At 35.9% G+C, this 14,490-nt stretch overlaps 1 protein-coding gene across 4 annotated transcripts; it reads left to right on the forward strand.

Moving 5' to 3' along the window:
• The first annotated feature begins 282 nt into the window (after positions 1 to 282).
• Positions 283 to 14,466, forward strand: chd1l (chromodomain helicase DNA binding protein 1-like). Of its 4 annotated transcripts, none has more exons than XM_043241888.1 (25): positions 283 to 477; positions 899 to 1,011; positions 1,119 to 1,225; positions 1,490 to 1,607; positions 1,711 to 1,742; positions 4,635 to 4,716; positions 4,851 to 5,013; positions 5,500 to 5,655; positions 5,746 to 5,838; positions 5,923 to 6,019; positions 6,778 to 6,851; positions 7,304 to 7,414; positions 8,015 to 8,129; positions 8,397 to 8,550; positions 8,720 to 8,900; positions 8,986 to 9,131; positions 9,774 to 9,937; positions 10,051 to 10,256; positions 10,402 to 10,530; positions 10,993 to 11,063; positions 11,159 to 11,273; positions 11,917 to 12,025; positions 12,900 to 13,172; positions 13,321 to 13,402; positions 13,498 to 14,466. In XM_043241888.1, the coding sequence occupies exons 1-25, from the start codon at positions 384 to 386 to the stop codon at positions 13,618 to 13,620; spliced, it is 3,108 nt and encodes a 1,035-aa protein (XP_043097823.1). In that variant the 5' UTR covers positions 283 to 383; the 3' UTR covers positions 13,621 to 14,466. The 4 variants fall into 4 exon arrangements, with proteins under 4 accessions (XP_043097823.1, XP_043097825.1, XP_043097824.1 ...); XM_043241890.1 differs by having other exon boundaries at positions 11,917 to 11,970; positions 12,938 to 13,172; XM_043241889.1 differs by having other exon boundaries at positions 10,402 to 10,500.
• Positions 14,467 to 14,490: the final 24 nt, after the last annotated feature.

The following is a 14,490-nucleotide window of genomic DNA, read 5'->3' on the forward strand; positions in this document are numbered from 1 at the left end:
GTGACTGGTTTTAACCCTTTTTTTAACTGTTATTAAATGTTGTCATATTACAGCCAATTAACTTAACAGTAGTTGTTCCAATATATAATGTAGAAAAATAGTGAATATATAATGGTCACATTTGGTGGTAATCTTTATCTATTATGGTTTTTCCTTTATATACGCGTGCGTGTGCAAAATATGATTATCTTTTTAAGAATGGCGCCTTTAAATGACGTGTCTGCATCGCCGACTAGTCATTGGACGACCTCTGTCCTGGACCCGCCCACCCACTCACTGTTGCAGGAAGTAGTCGTGACGAAGTTCTAGCGCGGGCAAGCTATTACAACTTTAATACTCGACTGAATAAAGTGTCTAAAGTTAAACATAATTAAAACACAAAAATGTCAACATTTCTACGAGCAGTCAAAAATAACATGCCAGAAAAGGAAAAATCGGAATTAGTGGAGAGTGACCTGAAAAAATGGGGATTACAAGGTGTGTGAATTAAGAGCTTCTTTTGATATGTTTAAAGCAAATAAAGTATTTTATGTAATTTAATATTTTTAAGCATGAAAACGTCTCACAAATTATGTGTAAGAAAAAAATATATTATTTGGTTTCAATGGGCTGCGTCTATAGATGTGTCGCAAGCTAATGAGCACTATTGAAACTGAATACCCACGTATCTGAAATTATACTTTTCAATCGGTGATGTTTGAGATTACTCTCGTTAACTTTTTAGCCAATTGGCGTCTATTTCACGCTGCAACATTTTTGGAGAAGTTGGCTTTTCACGTGGAACATCGTTTTGTGAAGCCAGTGAAAAAAATGTTTTTAGAGGCTCATTGTATGGTTTGAAATACTCTAAAAGTTTTCTGCGCAACAACACTGCAATCCTTTATCTCCTTCCTAACAGCAATTCATCTGAGGTCTTATCAGGTGGATGGAGTGAGGTGGCTGTCACAGTGTATGAAGAACCAGCAGGGCTGCATCCTTGGTGATGAGATGGGTCTGGGCAAGACCTGCCAGGTTAGTAATGGGATGGGTTTATCTTGCTTACAATGCTTGCTTTTAAGTCTGAGATTTATTCCAAGATGTCAGATATCAGATAAGTGAGATGTCATCCTCTGCTGTAGACCATTTCTTTGCTGGCATATGCTCGGGGATGCCTTAAGATGAACGGACCGTTCCTTGTGCTTTGTCCCTTATCTGTTCTGCAGAACTGGAGAGAGGAGTTAGAGCGGTAAGGATAATGATGGTATAAGATCAGACTTGTGTTTAGATTACGTAATAAAGATATGTCGATTTATTACTGATACAGGTCTGTAAAATTTCACTTTATGAATGTATGAATATTCCAGCATGAAGTGAAAGACAATGTGTTGTCACTGTCACTAGATGGAGACAGTAGCATATAAGTGCTGAATTGGTGTCTACCTTGAATCTTTAACATGAAAGATTAGTTTAGGGTTCTCCTTTCTTTCTTTTTTCGTCTTCACAAATTTAGCTTCTGTCCCAGTCTGTGTGTGGTCTGTTACACTGGGAATAAAGAAAGAAGGGCAGAGCTTCAGAACGAGCTCTGTCGGAGTGACCGGCACTTCCATGTCCTTCTCACCACCTATGAGGTTAGTGTACCTGTTTTCAGAGAATAGATCTGTGAAAACCGTATTAGGAGGGGTTGCCTTGACTGTTGATTAACAGAAAATCTTCTTAAATCATATTTAATAGATGTGCCTCAAAGATGCCAGCTACCTTAAAAGGTAATCAACTTAATTCTTCTTTTTGCTGTTTTTTTTTTAACCAATAGAGTTGTATTTCCACAATTATGCTGTTCAGGTTTTTTTTATTTTTTTTATTTTTTTACATAATTAAACAGCAATATTGATACGATATTGGGTGATACAATTTTTTTTTTAGTTGTATTAGTGATATACATTGGAGATCAAAATTAGAGAACAACCTACAATTTCTAGGCCATTGATTAAACTATTTAATGTTATTTTAACATGAGTAGAAGAGCAGTTTCTCATGTATATTTTATAAATTAATTTTATTCTGAAGCACAGTATAAAAAACTTTAATCAAATATTTTAAAAAAGAACAGAGATCAAAAATGGAGAACATTTAACAGATATGAGCTTTAAGTTTTAATCTGGCACTTGGTGCTAATTTCCTTCATTATATGACAAACCCTATTTAACTGGCATCATTCCAGTTCAGTGCTCAAAAGGTAAAAATCTGTCTCAGCATGTTTAACAGAAGTCTACTCTGACTACAGTGACGAAGCCTTGTCAGAAAACAGAATCAAAAGGCTAGACTAACATCTGCTGAGGCGCATGTTGTGTGGACAAAGGCGAACTGTTCCAAAATAAACTTTAGAGATGAGGGAAAGTTTAGTTTATTTTGGTAAGATGGGAAACACGTTCAGTACAAGACTTTACCTTGAGTGTATAAAAAGTCAGTGTGGAGAGGGATGTTTTCTGCAGCAGGAGTTGAAGGAGTCGGCAAGGAGAATGCAGATGTTGATCGGAACCTCCTTCTCCCAATGAGCCTGCAGTTTTCATGCAAGACAATCCCCCCTCACACTGCAAAACTGAAATGATGGAACGGTCAGCCCAGTGATCTAAACTCAACTCAGAATCATTGGCAGCAAAGTCACGGCTAAGACACGCCCTACAGTTACCAAACTGTGGATGAAATGTGGACCCAGTGCAGTCTGAGAAAATAGATATGTCCTCTGGCCGTAGTTGTGCTGAAGTCATTCACAGCAGGGAAAATTCCTATTAATATCTGACAGCTGTAACCTTCCAAGATTTTAGTTGTAATATTCTGTTGGGGTTACAGTTCTCTAATTTTGATCACTGTGTTTTCTAAAAATAAAGGTGTTAAAATGCCTTGGTTATTTTGTCAAACATGTTAGTAAAACTGGTATTGCTTCAAATTTCAAACGTTTAAGATTCAATTTCAGAAAATAAAATTTATGTATGGATTGTTCTCTAATTTTGTTCTCCACTGAGTTTGTGTATGTTTGTTTTTATATATATAGTGCCTTATTAAAGCATTCATTCAACCCTTTTTTCACATCTACAAAAGGATAAACATCACTTTAACACTACACCGATATGAGAGGCAGGGCATTACTTTCAGTGAAGAGTGAAGACACATGTAAACACACTTGGAATTAGCAAAAAAAAAAAAAAAAAAAAAAAAAAAAAAAAAAGCACCTAAAGGACTCTTAGACTCTGAGAAACAAGATTCTCTGAACCTCAATTCCAATCATTCCAAATGTTTAAAAGAAACGAAATGTTTAAAAGAAAAAGGTACTGATCTTCCCAAAAGTGAAGTGTGCTGGTAAAAGCCTCATGCCGTGTCACGCTATGTTTTTTAGCAGCAGGGACTGAGGGACGCATCAGAGTAGAATAAAATACTGAGGTAGCCTTAATGAAAATCCAGCCTCAGGCTGGGCAGAAGGTTCACCTTTCAACAGGACAATGACTGTAAGTGGCTTATAAACAACTCTTTGAATGTCCCAGCAACTGCAAACAAAACAAAAAAAGACATGAGACTATAAAGGTACTTCAGCTAAATATTTAGTTAAGGGTATGAATACTTATGAAGTGTGCTTATTTCAGTTTTTTTTATTACATGAAGGTATGACCATTCTGTTTTTGCTTTGTCATATTATGATATATTTAGTATATATAACGATGTGAGGGGAAAGTAATTTAAAGCAGTTTAACAAAATGTCCCTAGCACTGTGTGTGTGTGTGTGTGTGTGTGTGTGTGTGTGTGTGTGTGTGTGTGTGTATGCAAAAACCCTTACCAGACCAACAAAAGTACCTCAAATGTTGTCCTAACAAGTCAAGCACATTATGAACAAACTATTTCAAATTGTTGAAATGTTAAGACATTGTGAGTTCCCAGTATGCATTGCAGCATAAATAAATTATGCAGTTACAGTTAAAAGATTATTGTTTTGCTGTTTGCTATCTTCATTTAAATTTTTTTGTTGTTTTTGAGGTTAGGTTAGTTTTGAAAACTTATGTATGTTCAACCACTTATATCCCTTTTCTGGATATTTTAGTCTTTTAAGCTGTTACAGGCAAGACAATGTTTTCTAATGTTTAGACTAACTTATTTGTTAACATCTGTTATTAATAAATAAGCAAGACTTTTTAATCATTCTTTTATTCTAAGAAACAGAAACAAAATGATTTAGTTCTAGTTATATTATAAAAATTCTATCACAATATGACAATCAACATTGTTTGCAGTTTGCATGAACAAACAAATTAACATTTGCTCATCAAAGTGTCTTTACTGAGCACAACTAAAAAAACGTGAGAGTTGAGAGTATTCAAAAGTCTGTGTATCAGCTATATAACATGAAAATAATTATCAGTTTATTTATTTCAGTGACGGTGTATTTCAATTCATATTTAACATTACATTTAAATGTAGACATTTTGATGCTCTGTAACAAGTCTCAATTAGCTTATTGTAGTACACTTAGAAAGGATTTTTTAAATTATATAATAAGTAAAAATAAAAGTTGTTTAGTAGATTGCAGTAAAGAGGGTCAAATAAAGATGGAAGGAATGTGTTTTTAGCCAATTCTTGAAGAAGAAAACCCTTCCTCTTTCTTTCCACAGTTGGAAATGGAAGATTTTAGTTGTCGATGAAGCTCACCGGCTAAAGAACCAGGAATCACTGCTGCACCAAACCCTCAAAGAGGTTAGACGATTGCATTTTCATTGCTTTTACAGTCACTGTCAGCCTGTAGAACCCCTGATAATAAACCTAGCCTTCCCTGTCAATTTTTCAGCCTTCCCCTGCTATTAACTGCCATCTGACATCTGCCTTCTCAGTTTACAGTGGGTTTCCGAGTGCTGTTGACAGGCACCCCTATTCAGAATAACTTGCAAGAAGTCTATTCCCTCCTCACCTTCATCCAGCCCAGTCTGTTTCTGCCTGAAGCCATTGAGGACTTTGTTAGTGCCTACGCAGATGTACAGACAGACCCTGCTCTTGGTATGGCAGCACAAACCTTTGCGCTTTCAGTGTGAACATCAAACTGTTAGCGCTAAAATATGATTTATATCTGCTGCCACCATTGTTAACACTGCCGGCTGTTGGTTTCAGTAAATGTTAAATATCCACAATAGCTGCCATCATTGACCTTAAGGGCATTGGTTAGACAGTCATGCTTTTAAAACTGGTAGTGTTTTAATTGCTGTTTGTGGTGAAAATGACTGTGCTGACTCACTGCTTATCACAAAAGCACAAATCAATCAGATTACAATTTGACAGGTTTTGGTGCCAAAATGAACACCTCAGATCAATTTTAGACATGGCAGATCACAAAGGAAAACTACTGGTGTAGAATAGATGCTCTCTCTCCTTGACTCACCTGTCAGATTTGCTTGAGGCTATCACAGGATAGAGATCGTAAATTCTCATATTTGGACTCAGGTGACCTTGTGTAGGAGTTTGTAACATCGTTATTGTTTTCTGCAGCCGATGAGCTTCATCAAGTGCTCCAGCCCTTTTTGTTGCGCAGGGTTAAAGAAGAGGTGGCCGCCGACCTGCCCAAGAAGACAGAACTTGTGGTTTTTCATGGGATGTCCGCCCTTCAGAAGAAATACTATAAAGCCATTCTGATGAGAGACCATGGTAAGTTTTGCCCAACATGAATCACCTAGCACAACAGTCAAAATTTAATAAGTTAAAAGCGTGTTCATTTTAGTGTTTTAATAATTTCAGATGCCTTTAGGACTGATCAAAACACTAAGACCCGGCTTCTGAACATTTTAATGCAGCTCAGGAAATGCGTGAACCATCCATATATGTTTCATGGTAAATTATCACTTTCTGTGACTTTTCTGTGTTCAAATAAAATAAACACAAATAAATCTTTATTTCAAAACTTTTCCATGTCAGGTGTGGAACCAGAACCGTTTGAGATGGGGGAGCATTTAGTTGAGGCCAGTGGAAAGCTCTCTCTTCTGGACACCATGCTGGCTTATCTTCAGGAGGGGTGTGTCTTGCTCTGCTAAAGTTTCCTTCCTGTCTCTAGTATTATATGCTGATTTGGTGAATCATTAATTATTTCTGTAACTCCATTTTTATTTTTAGTATTTAGTATTAAGATAAGAAGATTCTTTAAAATAGCAATCTTTTGTAACCATTTCAATAATTTCCTTTTTTATTTTTTCTTACCACAGACTTTGATATGTTCACGTAGTAGAGTTTCCACAAAAATATAAACATTGATAATAAGAGATGTTTCTTACGGAGCAATTCACCCGTACCTTCAGAGAAATTAAATTAAATTTTAAATATATTAAAATGTGCAAGTTCTATTGTAACAGTTGTAACAATGCAATGTAATCATGTATTATTATTAATACTGTTTTACTGTATTTTTATGAAATAAGTACTTTCTTAACCACAAGAGACAAAATCATAATTATTATAATCCTAAGCTTCTGACCAGTGGAGTATAATAAACCTAAAATACACCTATGCCCCAAATAATGATTGCTGAAGATATTGCTGTAGGAATATGTTTTGCAGGAAATAGAATATGTCGTTGCATGTCTTATATCAATACACAGATAAAAGTCCAGTTGTAACGAGTTTCACACCAGCGCCTCAAGCAACATCTGTCCATGCACAGGAAAAGAGACACATACTGCTTTACATGTTAATGGCTGGAGGGCCAGATGTTACGTAGTGTAGCTTTAAATGTATTATACTTATTTAAAGACATAAAATATTTGCCACTGTTTGCAGGGGCCATCGTGTTCTTCTGTTTTCTCAAATGACCAGGATGCTGGATATTCTGCAAGATTACTTGGAATACAGAGGTACTACGGCACACTTTGGCTGTGTCAGAGGCTTTGCCTTTACTTATTACACTGTGGTCTCGTGATGTGCATGACAGATCAGCGAAATGCTAACTTTCCTTATCTTAATGGAATCAAGCCAGAAAAATGTCAAAACATACTATAAATGATGAAATTAGGGTGAAAGCCCGAATCGCTTGGTACTACCGCTCTTGAAATTTTGTTCACTTAAGATTTTTATTTTTAAAAAGAAATTGTATTGGCTTTGTATTCTTAAACGTATATATGTTCGTTCTCAATTTGTTAGGTTCATGTAACCATACTCTACTTGCTCTCCTAGAAATCTAGTCCTCTGATCTAGATCAGTTGATGTGGGTTCAGTATCACATCCTGTGTTTGTTGCTGCATGTGCGTTAATGTGCAACCGGCTGTGTAACTGCCAGCTCTGATTGGGCCCTTCTGCTTCTCTGCAGGTTACAGTTATGAGCGTCTGGATGGTTCAGTCCGGGGAGAGGAACGCAACCTAGCCATTAAAAACTTCAGCACCAAAGATGTTTTTATATTCCTCCTTAGTACCAAAGCTGGTGGGTTCAAAGTCTGGAAGAGCCAATCTGAGATTCACACCATCACACTCTATAATTAACTGCAGCGCAAATCCATTTTATTAGTAACTAAATTTTAAAGTTTTATATTTGAATACCATTCCAGGTTACAAAATTGCTGTCATGTGGCTGATGTAAATCTTATCTGCATTTTTTTAAAAGACACATGCAATTGAAAACTGAAAGTCGTGACAAGAGATAATGCATTAATATTGAGGCTATGCATAAAAACTGCAATTTTTCCCAGCCGTTCAAGATTATAATTATAGCCCCACTTTCAATGTAACATTTATTTTTACCCTGACAATTACATCTTTTATTTTGAACTTTTCTCTTCATCAAAAATTTATATATATATATATATATATATATATATATATATATATATATATATATATATATATATATATATATATATATTTTTTAATCAAATATATATAAATAGAAAAGAGGTTTTTAGGTTGTAATTATATTTTGCAGTATTATGTTTTGCTGTATCTTTGATCAAATAAATGCAGACTTGGTGAGCATAAGAGACTTCTTTGAAAGTCTTTTTACACACAAACATTTTTGTTGTTTTAGGAGGGGTTGGCATGAACCTAACATCAGCAGATACTGTAATATTTGTGGATAGTGATTTCAACCCACAAAATGACCTACAAGCAGCAGCCAGAGCCCATAGAATTGGCCAAACAAGGTATTCCAATAGCCAAATTTTACATTGTTCCATCTAGTTTTGAAGTGTGAGGCATTTAAAAAAAAAAAAATCATAATATCACAATGTCTAATCCCAGTCCTTTCTACCATTTGACCATTAGTTTTTTTTCATTTTTTTGGAACTTGACAGTTGACAGTTATTGGTCACCATATGCTTTCATTCTATGGCAGCATTAACATGAATGAAATGTCCCCATTTAAGGATACTCTGCTTGTGTATGTTGATAAATTCTCTTTTTGATTGCAGGCCTGTTAAAATCATTCGGCTTCTCGGTAGAGATACTGTGGAAGAGATCATCTATTCCCGTGCCACGTCTAAACTACGTCTCACAGATACAGTGATTGAGGAGGGACGTTTTTCTCTGCTGGACCAGGCTCAATCTGCAGCTTCTGGCCTTCAGGTGAAGAGAGACACATTTCGTTATCTCTCAAGCTCATCACGTTTCTGACTTTGCCCTCTTTCCTGGTTTATATCTTTGTTTGTGTACTTGTGGTTTCCCTTGTTGTGAAACTGCACGTTAACAGTTTTCAGTATGCTCATATGTATCGTTTGCATCCCCACCTAACTAGTTGAGTGAGATCCTAAAGTTTGGTGTGGATAAGCTGTTGTCGTCAGAGGAGAGCTCTATTCAAGACGTAGACCTCAGGCTGATCCTGGGGCAGTCTCGAGGTGGCCGATGGCTCACAGATGAAAAGCATGTCAAGCTTAATAAGAGTGAAGAAGAGGAAGACGAGGACTTGGAGGGTCAAAGTACAACACAGCTTCTGTTCAGTAGTCTTGTTGTTACTGGCACTTGAAAATTAGATGATCCATTAATATCTTTTCTGACTTCCAGACCACATGTACTACTTCGAGGGTAAGGATTACTCTAAAGACCCCAGTGCAGAGGATGAGGAGACCTTTGAACTGTTACTTGAAAAGCAGTTAGCTGATCTAGAGGATGCTGGGAAGGAGGGACGTGCACTTCGTAATAAAGCTGGGGTAAATTATTTGAATCGTTACTCTACTATTCAAAACTTTGGGTCATATACGTATTTATGTATATATCAGTTTTACTATTATTTTATAAATACTATTTATTTTCTATTATTGTAAATTATTGATACGAACAATAAATGCTTGTCTTTTAAACTTTCTTTTCCTTAAAAGGATCCTGAAAAAGTATCAGGGTTTTCTCAAAAATATTAAGGTGCAAAACATTGATAATAATAATAAATCTTACTTGCTAGAATGATAGATGACACTGAAGACTGGAGTAATTTCTATGGAAATTTAGCATCACTTAAATTACATTTGAATATATATTAAAATCTAAAACAGTTATTTTTATTTTGTCATTATATTTTACAACAGTACTGTTTTATTGATCAAAAAAATGCAGCCTTGATAAACTTAAGAGACCTGTTTTAGAAAAATCTTACCAACCCCAAACTTCTGAACGGTGGTGTATAATGTGAATTAAATTTAGATTGTTATTAGGTAAATATTTGGATTACAGTAATTTTTTCATATGTAGAATAGATAATTAATATTTTAGTGTTTCTTTTTTTTTACTGTATCAATTCTTGTATTAATATTTAATTCAAACAAACAAACAAACAAAAATCTGTTGCTGCTCTTCAGGTGTCCCTGTCTGGGCCTTTGATTGACCCCGGGAGGAAGAAGAGACCTCTTACAGAATCAGAGTTAGAACAGAGACGTCAGAAGAGACAAGAAACTGCTGCAAAGAGGGCGAAGCTACAGGAGGAAAGAAAAAAACAACAGGAAGAACTAAATTACAAGAAGAAGTAAAAAAAAAACATCTTTCTGGCATTCTGTTGGATAAAATCTAGTATTTTTTTAATGTTCCAGTGGATGTCTATTTTATAGCTTTGTTTGTATGTGTATCCTTCAACGGCAGGATGGCATGGTGGAAATCATGTGGCTACAAATCGCTGTGCTTGTCGCAAGTTGACAGTGAGGGTGAGGATATAGAGCCTGATGAGGATGATGATGATGTCAGCTGGAGCTCCACTGATTCGGATCGCACAGCCATTCGCTATGTGCTGGGTGATGTAACTCACCCTCAGGCTGATCGAGAGGATGCAATCATTGTGCACTGTGTGGGTACGTCTCCATTAAAAACCTCCTTGTCAGAGACAGCGTCAACATCGATTATTTCGCGTGACATCTTAACAGATATGGGGCCTTTTTATTGGGGGCCTTTTTCTATTTTGCCGCAATGTGTTGTGTTTGTGTGTATTTGGTGTAGACGATTCTGGACGCTGGGGCCGAGGTGGATTGTTTAATGCACTGGACCTCAGATCAGACGAGCCAAAGAAGCAGTACGAGTTGGCAGGCAACATGGAAGGTGACAAACCTTTCCTGTTTGCTGAGACAGGTCTAACTCATGCTTTATCAAAACAAACATTCCACACTGAAATCGGTGTTCAGTTCACAGCTCATTATGAGGCCTGGAAGCTAATAGTTCATAAAACTGTCAGCATTGATTTACGACCTATTAATGTAATGTTTGAAAGTTGAGGGTTTTGCCGACTTTGTGGTATCAGAGCTATAAAGCTTGCATTTACATTTGAGTTAAAACAGCTTTCTGTAAACTAAAATGTTTTCACATAATTACGAACAAGGCTGATTTGTAGTTCTGCTCTAAAATAGACTTTTATGATGCTGTTCTATTTTGAAATTAGTTTTGTGTGGTTTAAAAAAAAAACTGTAAATTTTACAAATAAATAAAACAATGACAGCTTACTTAAAGACACATCAATTCCATTCTATAATTGATTGGGTCAAAATTTAATGATAGTAAACAAATTGTATAAATAAAATGGTAATTGTGTTGCAGACTTAGAACTGGGGAATGTTTTGCTTTTTCCTATCGATGACAAACAGTCGAGGTTCAGTGGAAGAGACTATGTAAGTCTGCAAGCTGTTTATGTCTTTAATCTACTGCTGTTAATTATTTTTAATCATGAATTTATTGAATCATTTTATGCCTCCTGTTTCTCTAGCTGGCACTTATAGTTGCTCAGCAGAGGGATAAAGCCAACAATTTGTCAGGCATTCGGCTCACTGCCTTGGATGAGGGCCTCAAGAAGATCTACAGAGATGCCAAACAAAAGAAGGGTACTCGGCTCTCATTTGTGTAATCAGTTGGTTGCAATGACGTGGCTTTCTCTATTCACCTTACAAACAAATTGCTTGGGTTTAAATCTATTAATGCACGGCCTTTTTAATTATCGTAGAGGTTTGATGGAATTGTTTCCAAACACCTCATTTCAAAGCGCATAGAAAAGGCAACTCCCTAAGCTTAACAGAAAGATGTAAACCACATCTATATTTTGTAGTGCTGCCAAAAGATTAATTGAACATGTACATTTTATATATATATATATACACATATACACACACATAAATATACACATGTAATATACTAAATATACTATGTAAACAAAAATGTATTATTTTGGATGCAATTAATTTTTAAAATTTTTTTTTTTGCTCATGTCTGCAGAGCATGAGAATGCAAATAAGAATGTATTTAATATATCAGCTGTCATTTTGAATGAATGATTATGCCTTAAGGGTGTTTCACAAGTTTATATTGGAATGCTTTTTGTGTAAACATGCACTGGGCAGACATGTTTGTCCATTGCAAGAGGCACCATTCTAAAAAACCTCTATGCTCAAAAACTCAAGAAATTCAGCTTTGAAAAACGTGCTCCGTGTAAATGCCGCTTTAGTTAACATTTTCTGTTTTCTTCAATAGCAAGTGTCCATCTGCCTCGGATTGGTTACTCCACTAAAGGCTTCAATTGGTATGGTACGGAGAGACTCATTCGCAAGCATTTGGCCACCAAAAGCATCTCCACATTTATGTATCCTACCTGTGAAGAATGAAAAAGTTTGTCCCAATTTTTCTCAAAAACTGCATGCTAGTAAAACAATGAACTAAAGTCAAGCTTTGCTCTTAATTAAAAAAGAGAAAAAGAAAGCATCCAATAATAATTATTCTGATCAAATTCCCTCATTTATTTACTTATTTTATTTATTTATAGCACTAAATAAAATGATCTGCTTTAGAGCAAGCAGCTTTACAGTATTTAACCTGGAGAACAATGTCAGCGTCACTTCTAGTATGAAGAGGTCTCAGCTTTCATTTTTTTTTTTTTTTTTTTTTAAGAAATTCACTTTAATGTGTCATAAAAGATCACTATAGTGGCAAATGCACCAATTGTCTTTTCATAATTACTTACAGCGCTAAATAAACATGAATGAACATTGGAACATATTTCATTTAATTGCAAAAGACATCAATAAGGAAGATTTTTTTTTTTAGTTTTAAGTCCATCAGAATTAAATCTACTCTCTTTTCCGATTTGTTTGTCAGAAAACACAGCGAATTTGGCATTATGATTGGTCAGATTACCTCTCAGTCAAGCTATTTCCGAAAATCAATTGCAACTTTGCAAAATTTTTATTATGAAGCAGCTCTCCTGTTTGTTCATGTTTTTATTTGACAGACTAAAGATATTAACCAGAAAATATTTCCACACCAGGGAAGGCAAAGCCCCAGAGCACACCTACCTGTTACAAAATCTCCATAGATGAATGGTAGTTTGAAGGTAGCAATTAGCCGGAGTCAAAATGTCTTGAACTAGCAAAAGGAACTCAACAAACTCTCAGTGTCCTTTAACGGGGCCTTTAGAAACAGCGATGAGCATAATTCTTTATCCTTGACTTGGTCTTCAGCTACTATTATAAACGTGCTTCTTCACACTCATCTGCAGTTTCTTCCACCACATGCACAACTACTCCATCAACCTCACACTCAGACCCGGGAGCATCCTCACCATCTGGGTCCCCACACTCCTCCAGCCCCCTTACGAAGTCAACAAAATTCTCCATTACATTCAAGGAAGGTCAGAGTTCACCGGGGTTGGCTGACTTCATGAGAGGTGTTCATGTCTACTTCTACAACATAGCTGCTACGGAGAAGAAGAAGCTCGCCCGCTACCTTTTCACATATCCTTTCACATTCTATCTTTACCCACACGTTCAACAAAGCCAACAAACCTTTACACTACAACGACGTGCCTATCTTTATCAGATTTGTAAGAAAGCCTGTTGATGTTGGCACGAGCTGATAGTTTACTCTTTAACCATTCTGCACATATGACGGTGATGAGGAAGATCTCATGAGCTCACGTGTCACTCATATTGTAGGAGAAGTGGAAAGTCCTGTCCATGCACAGGTATTACGATCAAAGCTAAGGCTTTAATTTGCCTAATGCTAATATTTATTAACTTAGTGAAAGCAATATTCTCTCTTTTTTTTCTTCTCTTTCAGGAACTGCGAGATCTGTTGCATCAGTACCCCCAGACCGTGCTCGTACAGAAAAAGTGGTTGGAGTCTTGCTTTGCTAACCAAAGGAAAGTCAGTGTGTCTAAATATGTAATTAGGTTAAGTTGACAAAGCTCCTCCTACATTCCTTAGAAGTGACTGATCAAATCAGTTTGCCTTAGGTTTATACACAGTCACATCCAGTTATCTATGCAGGGTTTCAAATGAACTGGACTGTCCCTGTATATCCAGTTACGCCTAAATGACACGCCGTGCATCAAATAATGAAGCACTGCTTTCTGTTTAAAGAGAGAGAAAAAAAAAGTGGTGGTTTTACACTCTGGAAAGATTTTTACAGCAAAAACCGACTCATTTACTTTCTTTATGCACTCATCTGCATGTTTAGAACCAGTGCATGGAAAACTGACATTATTTGCTATTTTTCTACATGATTTCACGTGTGCTGTCTTTTAAAAAACTGAGGGGAAAAAAATAAATACTGAGATGTGAATTATGATCAGAATACTGAGACTTTTAAATTCCAGGTAAAGATGTAAAAGCTGTCTGATCTCTGATGTCAGTTTTACTTAGAAACGCAATGCACTAAAAACCAAACCACTGATGTGCAAGATAATTTAAAAGTTATCTGATTTCTATGATATAACTTATAGTTTCCTTGGCTACTTTTTAATAATGAATAAGTAACCTCCAGCTAACTATGGTGCATTGAGTTGTTTGTCCTTGTTTCAGGCAATGCTGATTTAGTCCTAGGGTTTGTTTTTTTGGCTAAATGTTTTTATTGTTCAGACAACATAAACTAATCGAATAATACATGATGTTAATTATTAATAATATTGTTTATTGTCAGTATTCTTGCCAATGTTGTTCTCATCTCAAAGTTCTGCTGTATTTTTTGGCTCCCACATGCTTTATAAACTGTTCTTAAGAATAATTAAAAAGAAGCTACTCAAAAGAGCAATTCGTTCATCAGAAGTTGTT

This window comes from Puntigrus tetrazona, chromosome 6, assembly GCF_018831695.1.
Source record: "Puntigrus tetrazona isolate hp1 chromosome 6, ASM1883169v1, whole genome shotgun sequence".
In the NCBI taxonomy this organism is placed as follows: Eukaryota; Metazoa; Chordata; class Actinopteri; order Cypriniformes; family Cyprinidae; genus Puntigrus; species Puntigrus tetrazona.